This window comes from Salvelinus alpinus, chromosome 26 (genome assembly GCF_045679555.1).
Source record: "Salvelinus alpinus chromosome 26, SLU_Salpinus.1, whole genome shotgun sequence".
NCBI classification, from domain to species: domain Eukaryota; kingdom Metazoa; phylum Chordata; class Actinopteri; order Salmoniformes; family Salmonidae; genus Salvelinus; species Salvelinus alpinus.
In genome coordinates this window covers 42,772,108-42,789,238 of record NC_092111.1, presented here as the reverse complement: position 1 = coordinate 42,789,238, position 17,131 = coordinate 42,772,108, and the positions used below count along the sequence as shown (strand labels likewise).

General features: G+C 42.6%; 1 protein-coding gene across 1 annotated transcript; it reads left to right on the top strand.

The window, feature by feature from the left end:
• Positions 1 to 212: 212 nt before the first annotated feature.
• LOC139554374 (gap junction beta-4 protein-like) lies at positions 213 to 9,676 on the top strand. Its single transcript, XM_071367121.1, has 2 exons — positions 213 to 637; positions 9,155 to 9,676. Exons 1-2 carry the CDS (start codon positions 248 to 250, stop codon positions 9,563 to 9,565), a joined length of 801 nt encoding a protein of 266 aa, XP_071223222.1. The 5' UTR covers positions 213 to 247; the 3' UTR covers positions 9,566 to 9,676.
• The last annotated feature ends 7,455 nt before the right edge of the window (positions 9,677 to 17,131 follow it).

Below are 17,131 nucleotides of genomic sequence, written 5' to 3'. Positions count from 1 at the left end.
GCGCCTAATGATGACATCAGAGTTAGTGAGGGTCTTGTACAGCATCAGACACTCTAGTCTGTTGAGTATTCACTGTTATTTCTGTGAGATTGAAAGAAGAAGAAATGACCTTGCAGAATGACAATAATAAACCATGAAACCCTGTCCATTTTGTTTTCTGTTTTTCAGTGACTGGTTGTCGCCCCCCCACCATCCCGCCACCTCTTCCTCCTCCTCCTCCTCCTCCTCCTCCTCCTCCTCTTCCAAGATGAACTGGGGTGGGTTGCAGTCCCTCCTCAGCGGGGTGAATAAATACTCCACGGTGTTCGGTCGCGTCTGGCTCTCCATGGTCTTCGTGTTCCGCATCTTGGTGTTTGTGGTGGCCGCTCAGCCCGTCTGGGGAGACGACAGTAAGGACTTTGTCTGTAACACGGCCCAGCCAGGCTGCGTCAACGTCTGTTACGACCACATCTTCCCAATCTCACACATCCGCCTGTGGGCCCTACAGCTCATCTTCGTCACCTGTCCGTCTCTGATGGTTGTGGCTCACGTCAAGTTGCGTGAGGAGAACGATTCCAAGTACACCGCAATGCATGAAGGGTCGCATATGTACGCAAATCCAGGGAAGAAGAGAGGAGGCCTGTGGTGGACCTATCTGGTGAGATACTACCATGTACTGTACACCACAACACCACCAGACAACACTAACATACTGTACACAACACCAGACAACACTAACATACTATACACAACACCAACAGACAACACTAACATACTGTACACAACACCAGACAACACTAACATACTGTACACAACACCACAACACACCCAGACACCACTAACATACTGTACACAACACCAGACAACACTAACATACTGTACACAACATCACCAGACACCACTAACATACTGTACCCAACACCAGACAACACTAACATACTGTACACAACACCAGACAACACTAACATACTGTACCCAACACCAGACAACACTAACATACTGTACACAACACCAGACAACACTAACATACTGTACACAACACCACCAGACAACACTAACATACTGTACACAACACCAGACAACACTAACATACTGTACACAACACCAGACACCACTAACATACTGTACACAACACCAGACACCACTAACATACTGTACACAACACCACCAGACAACACTAACATACTGTACACAACACCAGACAACACTAACATACTGTACACAACACCAGACAACACTAACATACTGTACACAACACCAGACAACACTAACATACTGTACACAACACCAGACAACACTAACATACTGTACACAACACCAGACAGCACTAACATACTGTACACAACACCAGACAACACTAACATACTGTACACAACACCAGAACAAAACTAACATACTGTACACAACACCAGACAACACTAACATACTGTACACAACACCAGACAACACTAACATACTGTACACAACACGAGACAACACTAACATACTGTACACAACACCAGACAACACTAACATACTGTACACAACACCAGACACCACTAACATACTGTACACAACACCACCAGACAACACTAACATACTGTACACAACACCAAACAACACTAAAAATACTGTACACAACACCAGACACCACTAACATACTGTACACAACACCCCCAGACACCACTAACATACTGTACACAACACCAGACAACACTAACATACTGTACAGTACACAACACCAGACAACACTAACATACTGTACACAACACCACAACACCACCAGACACCACTAACATACTGTACACAACACCAGACAACACTAACATACTGTACACAACACCACCAGACACCACTAACATACTGTACACAACACCACAACACCAGACACCAGACAACACTAACACACTGTACACAACACCAGACAACACTAACACACTGTACACAACACCAGAAAACACTAACATACTGTACACAACACCAGACAACACTAACATACTGTACACAACACCACAACACCACAAGACACCACTAACATACTGTACCCAACACCAGACAACACTAACATACTGTACACAACACCACAACACCACCAGACACCACTAACATACTGTACACAACACCAGACAACACAAACATACTGTACACAACATCACCAGACACTACTAACATACTGTACCCAACACCAGACACCACTAACATACTGTACACAACACCACCAGACACCACTAACATACTGTACCCAACACCAGACAACACTAACATACTGTACACAACACCACCAGACACCACTAACATACTGTACCCAACACCAGACAACACTAACATACTGTACACAACACCACCAGACACCACTAACATACTGTACCCAACACCAGACAACACTAACATACTGTACACAACACCACCAGACAACACTAACATACTGTACACAACACCACCAGACAACACTAACATACTGTACACAACACCAGACAACACTAACATACTGTACACAACACCAGACAACACTAACATACTGTACACAACACCAGACACCACTAACAAACTGTACACAACACCACCAGACAACACTAACATACTGTACACAACACCAGACAACACTAACATACTGTACACAACACCAGACAACACTAACATACTGTACACAACACCAGACAACACTAACATAATGTACACAACACCAGAACAAAACGAACATACTGTACACAACACCAGACAACACTAACATACTGTACACAACACCAGACAACACTAACATACTGTACACAACACCACCAGACAACACTAACATACTGTACACAACACCAGACAACACTAACATACTGTACACAACACCACAGCAACACCAGACACCACTAACATACTGTACACAACACCAGACAACACTAACATACTGTACACAACACCAGACACCACTAACATACTGTACACAACACCACCAGACAACACTAACATACTGTACACAACACCAGACAACACTAACATACTGTACACAACACCAGACACCACTAACATACTGTACACAACACCCCCAGACACCACTAACATACTGTACACAACACCAGACAACACTAACATACTGTACAGAACACAACACCAGACAACACTAACATACTGTACACAACACCAGACAACACTAACATACTGTACACAACACCAGACAACACTAACATACTGTACACAACACCAGACAACACTAACATACTGTACACAACACCACAACAACACCAGACAACACTGACATACTGTACACAACACCAGAACAACACTAACATACTGTACACAACACCACAACACCACCAGACACCACTAACATACTGTACACAACACCAGACAACACTAACATACTGTACACGACACCACAACACCACCAGACACCACTAACATACTGTACACAACACCAGACAACACTAACATACTGTACACAACATCACCAGACACCACTAACATACTGTACACAACACCACAACACCACCAGACACCACTAACATACTGTACACAACACCAGACAACACTAACATACTGTACACAACACCACCAGACACCACTAACATACTGTACCCAACACCAGACAACACTAACATACTGTACACAACACCACAACACCACCAGACACCACTAACATACTGTACACAACACCAGACAACACTAACATACTGTACACAACACCACAACACCACCAGACACCACTAACATACTGTACCCAACACCAGACAACACTAACATACTGTACACAACACCACAAAACCACCAGACACCACTAACATACTGTACACAACACCAGACAACACTAACATACTGTACACGACACCACAACACCACCAGACACCACTAACATACTGTACACAACAACAGACAACACTAACATACTGTACACAACATCACCAGACACCACTAACATACTGTACACAACACCACAACACCACCAGACACCACTAACATACTGTACACAACACCAGACAACACTAACATACTGTACACAACACCACCAGACACCACTAACATACTGTACCCAACACCAGACAACACTAACATACTGTACACAACACCACCAGACACCACTAACATACTGTACCCAACACCAGACAACACTAACATACTGTACACAACACCACCAGACAACACTAACATACTGTACACAACACCAGACAACACTAACATACTGTACACAACACCAGACAACACTAACATACTGTACACAACACCCCCAGACACCACTAACATACTGTACACAACACCAGACAACAATAACATACTGTACACAACACAACACCAGACAACACTAACATACTGTAGACACCACCAGACAACACTAACATACTGTACACAACACCAGACAACACTAACATACTGTACACAACACCAGACAACACTAACATACTGTACACAACACCACCAGACACCACTAACATACTGTACACAACACCAGACAACACTAACATACTGTACACAACACCACACCACCAGACAACACTAACATACTGTACACAACACCAGACAACACTAACATACTGTAGACACCACCAGACAACACTAACATACTGTACACAACACCAGACAACACTAACATACTCTACACAACACCAGACAACACTAACATACTGTACACAACACCAGACAACACTAACATACTGTACACAACACCACCAGACACCACTAACATACTGTACACAACACCAGACAACACTAACATACTGTACACAACACCAGACAACACTAACATACTGTACACAACACCACCAGACAACACTAACATACTGTACACAACACCAGACAACACTAACATACTGTACACAACACCAGACAACACTAACATACTGTACACAACACCACCAGACAACACTAACATACTGTACACAACACCAGACAACACTAACATACTGTACACAACACCAGACAACACTAACATACTGTACACAACACCAGACAACACTAACATACTGTACACAACACCACCAGACAACACTAACATACTGTACACAACACCAGACAACACTAACATACTGTACACAACACCAGACAACACTAACATACTGTACACAACACCAGACAACACTAACATACTGTACACAACACCAGACAACACTAACATACTGTACACAACACCAGACAACACTAACATACTGTACACAACACCAGACAAGACTAACATACTGTACACAACACCAGACAACACTAACATACTGTACACAACACCACCAGACAACACTAACATACTGTACACAACACCAGACAACACTAACATACTGTACACAACACCAGACAACACTAACATACTGTACACAACACCAGACAACACTAACATACTGTACACAACACCACAACACCACCAGACAACACTAACATACTGTACACAACACCACACCACCAGACAACACTAACATACTGTACACAACACCAGACAACACTAACATACTGTACACAACACCAGACAACACTAACATACCGTACACAACACCAGACAACACTAACATACTGTACACAACACCAGACAAGACTAACATACTGTACACAACACCAGACAACACTAACATACTGTACACAACACCACACCACCAGACAACACTAACATACTGTACACAACACCAGACAACACTAACATACTGTACACAACACCAGACAACACTAACATACTGTACACAACACCAGACAACACTAACATACTGTACACAACACCCCCAGACACCACTAACATACTGTACACAACACCAGACAACACTAACATACTGTACAGAACACAACACCAGACAACACTAACATACTGTACACAACACCACAACAACACCAGACAACACTAACATACTGTACACAACACCACCAGACAACACTAACATACTGTACACAACACCAGACAACACTAACATACTGTACACAACACCAGACAACACTAAAATACTGTACACAACACCAGACAACACTAACATACCGTACACAACACCAGACAACACTAACATACCATACACAACACCAGACAACACTAACATACTGTACACAACACCAGACAAGACTAACATACTGTACACAACACCAGACAACACTAACATACTGTACACAACACCACCAGACAACACTAACATACTGTACACAACACCAGACAACACTAACATACTGTACACAACACCAGACAACACTAACATACTGTACACAACACCAGACAACACTAACATACTGTACACAACACCACAACACCACCAGACAACACTAACATACTGTACACAACACCACACCACCAGACAACACTAACATACTGTACACAACACCAGACAACACTAACATACTGTACACAACACCAGACAACACTAACATACTGTACACAACACCAGACAACACTAACATACCGTACACAACACCAGACAACACTAACATACTGTACACAACACCAGACAAGACTAACATACTGTACACAACACCAGACAACACTAACATACTGTACACAACACCACCAGACAACACTAACATACTGTACACAACACCAGACAACACTAACATACTGTACAGAACACAACACCAGACAACACTAACATACTGTACACAACACCACAACACCACCAGACAACACTAACATACTGTACACAACACCAGACAACACTAACATACTGTACACAACACCACACCACCAGACAACACTAACATACTGTACACAACACCAGACAACACTAACATACTGTACACACCACCAGACACCACTAACATACTGTACACAACACCAGACAACACTAACATACTGTACACAACACCAGACAACACTAGCATACTGTACTCAACACCACAACAATGTCTGTCTACGCTATATTGGGAATGATACATTACGTTATAAAAATGACTCATGTTTTACCTCTTTGTTGATGTTCCAGTCTAGTTGTTATTCTTAAAATCCCACCTACCAGTGTTTCCCCTATATTCACTAAGGAGCGGTGGGTCGTCGCTTCTAAATCTCTGCCGCCGTGCCAAAAAAATATGATTAAAACATTGATATTATATATAATTCTTATTATTTATTTATTCATTTATTTCTTTATAATTTTCGTTATAGTAAAATGTTTTCAGTGTAAAATTAAACAACTTAAACCATATATAACGTTTGTAGAAAATATAATGGACCTATATATCTTTTAAAATAAGTTAATCTTCGAAAACGAACAACGACCAAAGTAAAAACTAGACAGTCAGGGAGAATCTTAAGCATGAAACTCACCGAGAATCTCACTACCAATAGACTGCTGATAGTTACCTGTGAGTTAGCTGCCGAGTCTGTGCATTGTCCTTAGCTAGCTAGCTATGTTGTGCTAGCTAGCGAATTTGCTAATGTTAGCTAGCTAAACATTTGGCTATAGGCTGGCACAGGCAGTATGGGATTGTGGAGAGTGAATCAAATATTTCTTCATCATCTTGCTAGGTAGTTATCTAGCTGTGGTCATCTGGCTAGTAACAACAAGGGCATTCTACAAAATAGCAACATTAGTGCAGCTAACGATCTAGCTAGCTAACATTGGAATCTAGACCTTGGATATACATTGCCAAACAACGCTACTGCCACCTTCTGGTTTGGAGTATTTTAACAAGGCTGAGTGGCTGACGGTCTTTGCTGTGTGAACACAAAAGATATTGACTGCCGGCAGGCAAACTTTTTGACAATCCGACCGGTGTGTCTGAGCTTCAAAATCGCATAAATGTCATAGCATGGGGCCCCCATTGAGTTTGTTATCATGTTTGTAGAAGTGTAGGTAATTCGCTGTAAAAAAAGTAAATTGTCTCTCAGTCCCATGGCAAAATGTGTAGAATTGCAGGCAATTAGCTTTAAAACTGACATGTTTTCAATGAGGTAAACGCCGATGGGAAACCCCATGCTACAGCCTATTTATTTAAATGGGAAACCCCATGCTTCAACCTATTTATTTAAATGGGAAACCCCATGCTTCAACCTATTTATTTAAATGGGAAACCCCATGCTTCAGCCTATTTATTTAAATGGGAAACCCCATGCTTCAACCTATTTATTTAAATGGGAAACCCCATGCTTCAACCTATTTATTTAAATGGGAAACCCCATGCTTCAACCTATTTAATTAAAGCCACTATGCTGCATGAGTTGGGCTACATGTTATATTGCTTTTAAAAAGGGGAAATTATATTTCAGAGAGTGTCAACATAATTTAATTTCCATTCATTTAGGAGTAGAATGTCCTTTAAAAAAAAACATAGACAGAGAAAGAGAGAGAGAGAAAGGGAGAGGCAGAGAATGAAAGAGAAAGAGAAAGAGAGAGAGAAAGAGAAAGGGAGAGGCAGAGAATGAAAGAGAAAGAGCGAGAGAGAGAAAGAGAAAGTGAGTGAGAGAGAAAGTGAGAGAGAGACAGAGAACGGGAGAAAGAGAAAGAGAGAGAGATTATGTAACTACAGTATGAGTCAATGTATAGGTTATATATAAAGCTCAATGGTAGCCTACGATGCACTGACAGGCCTCACATGTAATAAACAGGAAACAAGGAGAGGACAAGCACACAGGGGCTAACATGTCATTTTACATGACTGGAGACTTTAGCACAGTCTTTTTTAAGTACAGCACAAATCATCAAAATGACAGGCTACTTTGACACTGAGAATAAAATCCAAGGGTGTTTCACTGCCTAATTTAGGAGTCAAATGGTAACTCCTGCCAAATCAAATTGTATTGGTCACATACACATATTTAGCAGATGTTATTGTGGGCGTAGCGAAATGCTTATGAATACAACTAAATGAAACTAATAAAAAATAACTGTAACTTGTATTTCCTGTCTGGTCTCTTCTATATATATTTTTCTACTGTGTCATTGGCTTGTTTATTGTTTATTCCATGTTACTCCATGTGTAACTCTGTGTTGTTGTGTGTGTCACATTGCTATGCTTTATCTTGGCCAGGTCGCAGTTGTAAATTGTTGTCAACTGGCCTTCCTGGTTAAATAAAGGTGAAAAAAAATAAAAAATAATAAAGACTGTAATCTCGATATCTAATTCCACTCAATCTCTACCTCTGGATATTACAACATGAGTTGAATGGAACTTAACTCCTCTCAATGAATAGATCTGAATGAAACCATTTGACCTGGTCAACTGGACACCCATATTTCCTGCGTGGTCTCTTTAATTAAAGATATTTTTATGATGATTCTTTATGATATTATCTCTAATCCTCCATCTTCTCTCCTCCCCGTAGGCGAGTCTGATCTTCAAGGCGGGCTTCGACGCCGGCTTCCTCTACATCCTCTACTACGTCTACGAGGGTTACGACATGCCACGTCTCTCCAAGTGCTCCCTGGAGCCCTGCCCCAACACCGTCGACTGCTACATCTCCCGTCCCACCGAGAAGAAGATTTTCACCATCTTCATGGTGGTCTCCTCAGCCGTCTGCATCTTCATGTGTATCTGTGAGATGGTCTACCTCATCTGCAAGAGGATCCAGAAGCGCATCAGGAAGAAGGTGGCGGAGAGTCTCGAGACGACGTCGTTGACGGCGCGGAGGTCGAGATCCAAGTTGTCTGTCAGGGAGGACCCCACCAATACAGCCTCCATTCAGAACCTCTGTAATGTCAAGACGGAGGTGGCGCCGTCAGAGAAGAAGAATTAATAGGTCATGTGATGCGGTGAAGCTGGAATGGGAGGAGAGTTTGGCCATCTAAGGTCAGGAGATAGCATATGACGTAGGGTGGACTATAAGGTCTAAGGTCAGGAGATAGCGTATGTCATAGGGTGGACTATAAGGTCTAAGGTCAGGAGATAGCGTATGTCATAGGGTGGACTATAAGGTCTAAGGTTAGGAGATAGCATATGTCGTAGGGAGGACTATAAGGTCAGGAGATAGCGTATGTCGTAGGGTGGACTATAAGGTCAGGAGATAGCATATGTCGTAGGGTGGACTATATGGTCTAAGGTCAGGAGATAGTGTATGATGTAGGGCGGACTATAAGGTCAGGAGATAGCGTATGATGTAGGGTGGACTATAAGGTCTAAGGTCAGGAGATAGCATACGATGTAGGGTGGACTATAAGGTCTAAGGTCAGGAGATAGCATATGATGTAGGGTGGACTATAAGGTCTAAGGTCAGGAGATAGTGTATGATGTAGGGTGGACTATAAGGTCTAAGGTCAGGCGATAGCATATGACGTAGGGTGGACTATAAGGCCAGGAGATAGCATATGATGTAGGGTGGACTATAAGGTCTAAGGTCAGGAGATAGCATATGATGTAGGGTGGATTATAAGGTCTAAGGTCAGGAGATAGCGTATGATGTAGGGTGGATTATAAGGTCTAAGGTCAGGAGATAGCGTATGTCGTAGGGTGGACTATAAGGTCTAAGGTCAGGAGATAGCATATGACGTAGGGTGGACTATAGCTTTAACTGAATGTTCACTGAACTATGCATGCTTTCACCAATGATTGACATTCACTTTTATTTATCCTTTATTTAACTAGGCATGTCAGTTAAGAACCAATTCTTATTTACAATGACAGCCTACCGGAAGGTAAAAGGCCTCCTGCGGGTACGGGGGCTGGGATTCAAAAATAAAATAGAAATATAGGACAAAACTCACATCACGACAAGAGAGACAACACAACACTGCATAAAGAGAGACCATTTAATTTATTTCTGATTGCCCTTAATTGATTGCATGTGTGTGATGTGACACAAACAATACGAAGTGCATGCTCTTCAACCGATCGTTGCCCGCACCCGCCCGCCTGACTAGCATCACTACTCCGGATGGTTCTGACTTAGAATATGTGGACAACAACAAATACCAAGGTGTCTGGCTAGACTGTAAACTCTCCTTCCAGACTCATATTAAGCATCTCAAATCCGAAATTAAATCTAGAATCTGCTTCCTATTTTGCAACAAAGCCTCCTTCACTCATGCTGTCAAACATACCCTCGTAAAGCTGACTATCCTACCAATCCTTGACTTTGGCGATGCTATTTACAAAATAGCCTCCAACACTCTACTCAGCAAATTGGATGCAGTCTATCACAGCGCCATCCGCTCTGTCACCAAAGCCCCATATACCACCCACCGCTGCGCCCTGTATGCCCTCATTGGCTTGCCCTCGCTTCAAAATCGTCTCCAAACCCACTGGCTCCAGGTCATCTATAAGTCTTTGCTAGGTAAAGCCCCGCCATATCTCAGCTCACTGGTCACCATAGCAGCACCCACTCGTAGCACGCGCTCCAGCAGGTATATTTCACTGGTCACCCCCAAAGCCAACACTTCCTTTGGCCACCTTTCCTTCCAGTTCACTGCTGCCAATGACTGGAACGATTTGCAAAAATGACTGAAGTTGGAGACTCATATCTCCCTCACTAACTTTAATTAAGCGTCAGCTGTCTGAGCAGCTTACCGATCGCTGCAGCTGTACACAGTCCATCTGTAAATAGCCCATCCAACTACCTACAGTTGAAGTCGGAAGTTTACATACACCTTAGCCAAAAACCATAAAACTCAGTTTTTCACAATTCCTGACATTTAATCCTAGTCAAAAGGTTCACCACTCTATTTTATGAATGTGAAATGTCAGAATAACAGTAGAGAGAATTATTTATTTCAGTTTTTATTTCCTTCATCACATTCCCTTTGGGTCAGAAGTTTACATACACATAATTAGTGTTTGGTAGCATTGCCTTTAAATTGTTTAACTCGGGTCAAAGGTTTTGGGTAGCCTTTCACAAGCTTCCCACAATAAGTTGGGTGAATTTTGGCCCATTCCTCCTGACAGAGCTGGTGTAACTGAGTCAGGTTTGTAGGCCTCTTTGCTCGCACATGATTTTCAGTTCTGCCCACAAATGTTCTATATGATTGAGGTCAGGGCTTTGTGATTGCCACTCCAATACCTTGACTTTGTTGTCCTTAAGCCATTTTGCACAACTTTGGAAGTATGCTTGGGGTCATTATCCATTTGGAAGACTAATTTGTGACCAAGCTTTAACTTCCTGACTGATGTCTTGAGATGTTGCCATCAATATATCCACATAATTTCCCTGCCTCATGATGCCATCTATTTTGTGAAGTGCACCACTCCCTCCTGCAGCAAAGCACCCCCACAACATGAGGCTGCCACCCCCGTGCTTCACGGTTGGGATGGTGTTCTTCGGCTTGCAAGCCTCCCCCTTTTTCCTCCAAACATAACGATGGTCATTATGGCCAAACAGTTCTATTTTTGTTTCATCAGACCAGAGGCTGTTTCTCCAAAAAGTACGATCTTTGTCCCCATGTGCAGTTGCAAACCGCAGTCTGGCTTTTTTAAGGTGGTTTTGGAGCAGTGGCTTCTTCCTTGCTGAGTGGCCTTTCAGGTTATGTCGATATAGAACTCGTTTTACTGTGGATATAGATACTTTTGTACCTGTTTCCTCCAGCATCTTCACAAGGTCCTTTGCTGTTGTTCTGGGATTGATTTGCACTTTCGCACCAAAGTACATTCACCTCTAAGAGACAGAACGTGTCTCCTTCCTGAGCGGTATGACGGCTGCGTGGTCCCATGGTGTTTATACTTGCGTACTATTGTTTGTACAGATGAACGTAGTACCTTCAGGTGTTTGGAAATTGCTCCCAAGGATGAACCAGTGGAGGTCTAAAAAAAAATTCTGAGGTCTTGGCTGATATCTTTTGATTTTCCCATGATGTCAAGCAAAGAGGCACTGAGTTTGAAGGTAGGCCTTGAAATACATCCACAGGTACACCTCCAATGGACTCAAATTATGTCAATTAGCCTATCAGAAGCTTCTAAAGCCATGACATCATTTTCTGGAATTTCTCAAGCTGTTTAAAGGCACAGTCAACTTAGTGTATGTAAACTTCTGACCCACTGGAATTGTCATACTGTGAATTATAAGTGAAATAATCTGTCTGTAAACAATTGTTGGAAAAATGACTTGTGTCATGCACAAAGTAGATGTCCTAACCGACTTGCCAAAACTAAAGTTTGTTAACAAGAAATGTGTGGAGTGGTTGAAAAACAAGTTTTAATGACTCCAACCTAAATGTATGTAAACTTCCGATTTCAACTGTAGCTTCTTCCCCATATTTGTTTTGCTGCTCTTTTGCACACCAGTATCTCTACTTGCACATCATCATCTGCACATCTATCACTCCAGTGTAAATTGCTAAATTGTAATTACTTCGTCACTATTGGCCTATTTATTGCCTTACCTCCTTACTTCATTTGCACACACTGCATACAGATTTTATATTGTGTTATTGACTGTACGTTTGTTTACTCCATGTGTAACTCTGTGTTGTATGTGTCGCACTGCTTTGCTTTATCTTGGCCAGGTCTCAGTTGTAAATGAGAACTTGTTCTCAACTGGCCTACCTGGTTAAATTAAGATGAAATATAAAATAAACATACAGAGAGACCTATTAATTGATTGCTGATTGCCCTTAATTTTTGGCATGCCTGTGCTGTGACTTGGCAATTCACCTTGATTAACTGTATTCACTTTTTTTTTTACCCACCCTCCTCCTGTGATTGGAGCATCCCTTAAACTACTGTCTCTCTTTCAACTGTTGTTGCAGATAACTAGTCTGGTGTGTCACACTTCCCAAGGCCCATTACCTCAGAGGTTCTGTCTACTGTGACATCACTGCCGTGTACATATCTGTTTTATCTGGTTACCGACTTATGATTTATACATGATCAATCATGTTTTACACAGCACTCACTGCCTGCGTCCAAAATGGAGCCCTAGTCCCTGGATAGTAGGACTGGGAATTAACAGTGATCTCACGATACGATAGGATTACGATACTCAGGTGCCGATAAGATATGTACTGCGATTCGAAACTGTGATTTTATTGTGATTCCATGTTCCAAACATATTGTTCACCGTACGTCTGCTGCAGAGAGACAAGAGAGAGAGAGAGACGTGACACAATGAGTTCTGATCAGTCATGGAAATAAAAGTACTGAAATATAAATTGGCTCTTTATTTTATAAACAAGATGGAGAACAGGCTGTCTAAGGAACAATACTGTTGATCAAAGAATACCTATCAGTTCATGCAGGTCATGTCAGGAAATACTGGTTTTATGCAACAATGCAAAACTCAGATTAAAATGCTGTGTTTATTATGAATAGAACTTTGGATATAATTTTTACATCTGCACTTCCCAAGGACAGCACATCCCCAAGAGGACAACACATCCCCAAGGACAACACATCCCCAAGGACACCACATCCCCAAGGACAACACATCCCCAAGGACAACAACACATCCCCAAGGACAACACATCCCCAAGGACAACAACACATCCCCAAGGACAACAACACATCCCCAAGGACAACAGCACATCCCCAAGGACAACACATCCCCAAGGACAACAACACATCCCCAAGAGGACAACACATCCCCAAGGACAACACATCCCCAAGGACAACAACACATCCCCAAGGACAACAACACATCCCCAAGGACAAATTGGCTCTTTATTTTATAAACAAGATGGAGAACAGGCTGTCTAAGGAACAATACTGTTGATCAAAGAATACCTATCAGTTCATGCAGGTCATGTCAGGAAATACTGGTTTTATGCAACAATGCAAAACTCAGATTAAAATGCTGTGTTTATTATGAATAGAACTTTGGATATAATTTTTACATCTGCACTTCCCAAGGACAGCACATCCCCAAGAGGACAACACATCCCCAAGGACAACACATCCCCAAGGACACCACATCCCCAAGGACAACACATCCCCAAGGACAACACATCCCCAAGGACAACAACACATCCCCAAGGACAACACATCCCCAAGGACAACAACACATCCCCAAGGACAACAACACATCCCCAAGGACAACACATCCCCAAGGACAACACATCCCCAAGGACAACAACACATCCCCAAGGACAACACATCCCCAAGGACAACAACACATCCCCAAGGACAACACATCCCCAAGGACAACAACACATCCCCAAGGACAACAACACATCCCCAAGGACAACAGCACATCCCCAAGGACAACACATCCCCAAGGACAACAACACATCCCCAAGAGGACAACACATCCCCAAGGACAACACATCCCCAAGGACAACACACTCCCCAAGGACAACACATCCCCAACCACATCCCCAAACACCATCCCCAAGGACAACAACACATCCCCAAGGACAACAACACATCCCCAAGGACAACAACACATCCCCAAGGACAACAACACATCCCCAAACAACACATCCCCATGGACAACAACACATCCCCAAGGATAACACATCCCCAAGGACAACAACACATCCCCAAGGACAACACATCCCCAAGGACAACAACACATCCCCAAGGACAACACATCCCCAAGGACAACACATCCCCAAGGACAACAACACATCCCCAAGGACAACAACACATCCCCAAGGACAACAACACATCCCCAAGGACAACACATCCCCAAGGACAACACATCCCCAAGGACAACAACACATCCCCAAACAACACATCCCCAAGGACAACAACACATCCCCAAGGACAACACATCCCCAAGGACAACAACACATCCCCAAGGACAACACATCCCCAAGGACAACAACACATCCCCAAGGACAACACATCCCCAAACAACACATCCCCAAGGACAACAACACATCCCCAAGGACAACAACACATCCCCAAGGACAACAACACATCCCCAAGCACAACACATCCCCAAGGACAACAACACATCCCCAAGGACAACAACACATCCCCAAAGACAACAAAACATCCCCAAGGACAACACATCCCCAAGGACAACAACACATCCCCAAGGACAACACATCCCCAAGGACAACAACACATCCCCAAGAGAGACAGACAGAGACAGAGAGAGAGAGAGAGAGAGAGATTATGTAACTACAGTATGAGTCAATGTATAGGTTATATTTAAAGCTCAATGGTAGCCTACGATCAATGCACTGACAGGCCTCACATGTAATAAACAGGGAACAAGGAGGTGACAAGCACACAGGGGCTAACATGTCATTTTACATGACTGGAGACTTTAGCACAGTCTTTGTTAATACAGCACAAATCATCAAGTTGACAGGCTTCTTTGACACTGAGAATAAAATCCTTGGGTGTTTCACTGCCTACCTTAGGAGTCTAATGGTAACTCCTGCCAAATCAAATCAAATTGTATTGGTCACATACACACTATATAGAACACTATGAGGTAAGGTGTTTTCGGACCTTCCCTTGGTCGTATTCTCATTCTCTCTGTCTCTGTCTGTCTCACGGGGCAGAAATCTCAGAGACCAATTGGTACACTCTGATTTACCAACCCAAGATATCCCTGCACAAGGTCTATTTGCGCCCCTACTGGATGGAAATTACAAGTGTAATGGCTGTGCTCAATGCAATGGCACTTATAAATGCAGATCCTTCAAACACCCATAAACAGGGAAATCGATCCCAATCAAAGGAGTTATTACGTGCTCCACTGAGGCAGTTATTTATCTTATAACTTGTCCTTGTGGTAAAAATTATGTGGGTAAAACAAAACGCAAATTAAAAATACGTATCTCGGAGCATCGTAACACCATTAGGTGCAAAAACTTGACTTACCCAGTTGCGGCCCACTTTATGGAGGCAGGCCACTCGATTTCGTCTCTTCATTATATTGGCATCGAACATGTCACCCTCCCTAGCAGAGGGGGTGACCTTGATCATTTATTGTTAAAACGAGAGGCTGCCTGGATCTGTAACTTAAAGACCATTGCTCCCTTCGGTCTCAACGTAGACTTCGATCCGAAGACATTCTTGTGATTATTGTGACTTTGCCATTGTAATAGTTTGTAAGCCTGTGTAGTCTAAAATGAATCTATGATCGTATGCTGTCAAATTAAATCAAATTTATTTATATAGCCCTTCGTACATCAGCTGATGTCTCAAAGTGCTGTACAGAAACTAAATGCTATCCATTTTTAATACCAGGTCTACTCCTTTAATACCAGGTCCTCTCATTTAATACCAGGTGGGTAATTTAATACCAAGTCCTCTCCTTTAATACCAAGTCCTCTCCTTTAATACCAGGTCCTCTAATTTAATACCAATTCCTCTCCTTTAATACCAAGTCCTCTCCTTTAATACCAAGTCCTCTCCTTTAATACCAGGTCCTCTCCTTTAACATCAAGTCCTCTCCTTTAATACCAAGTCCTCTCCTTTA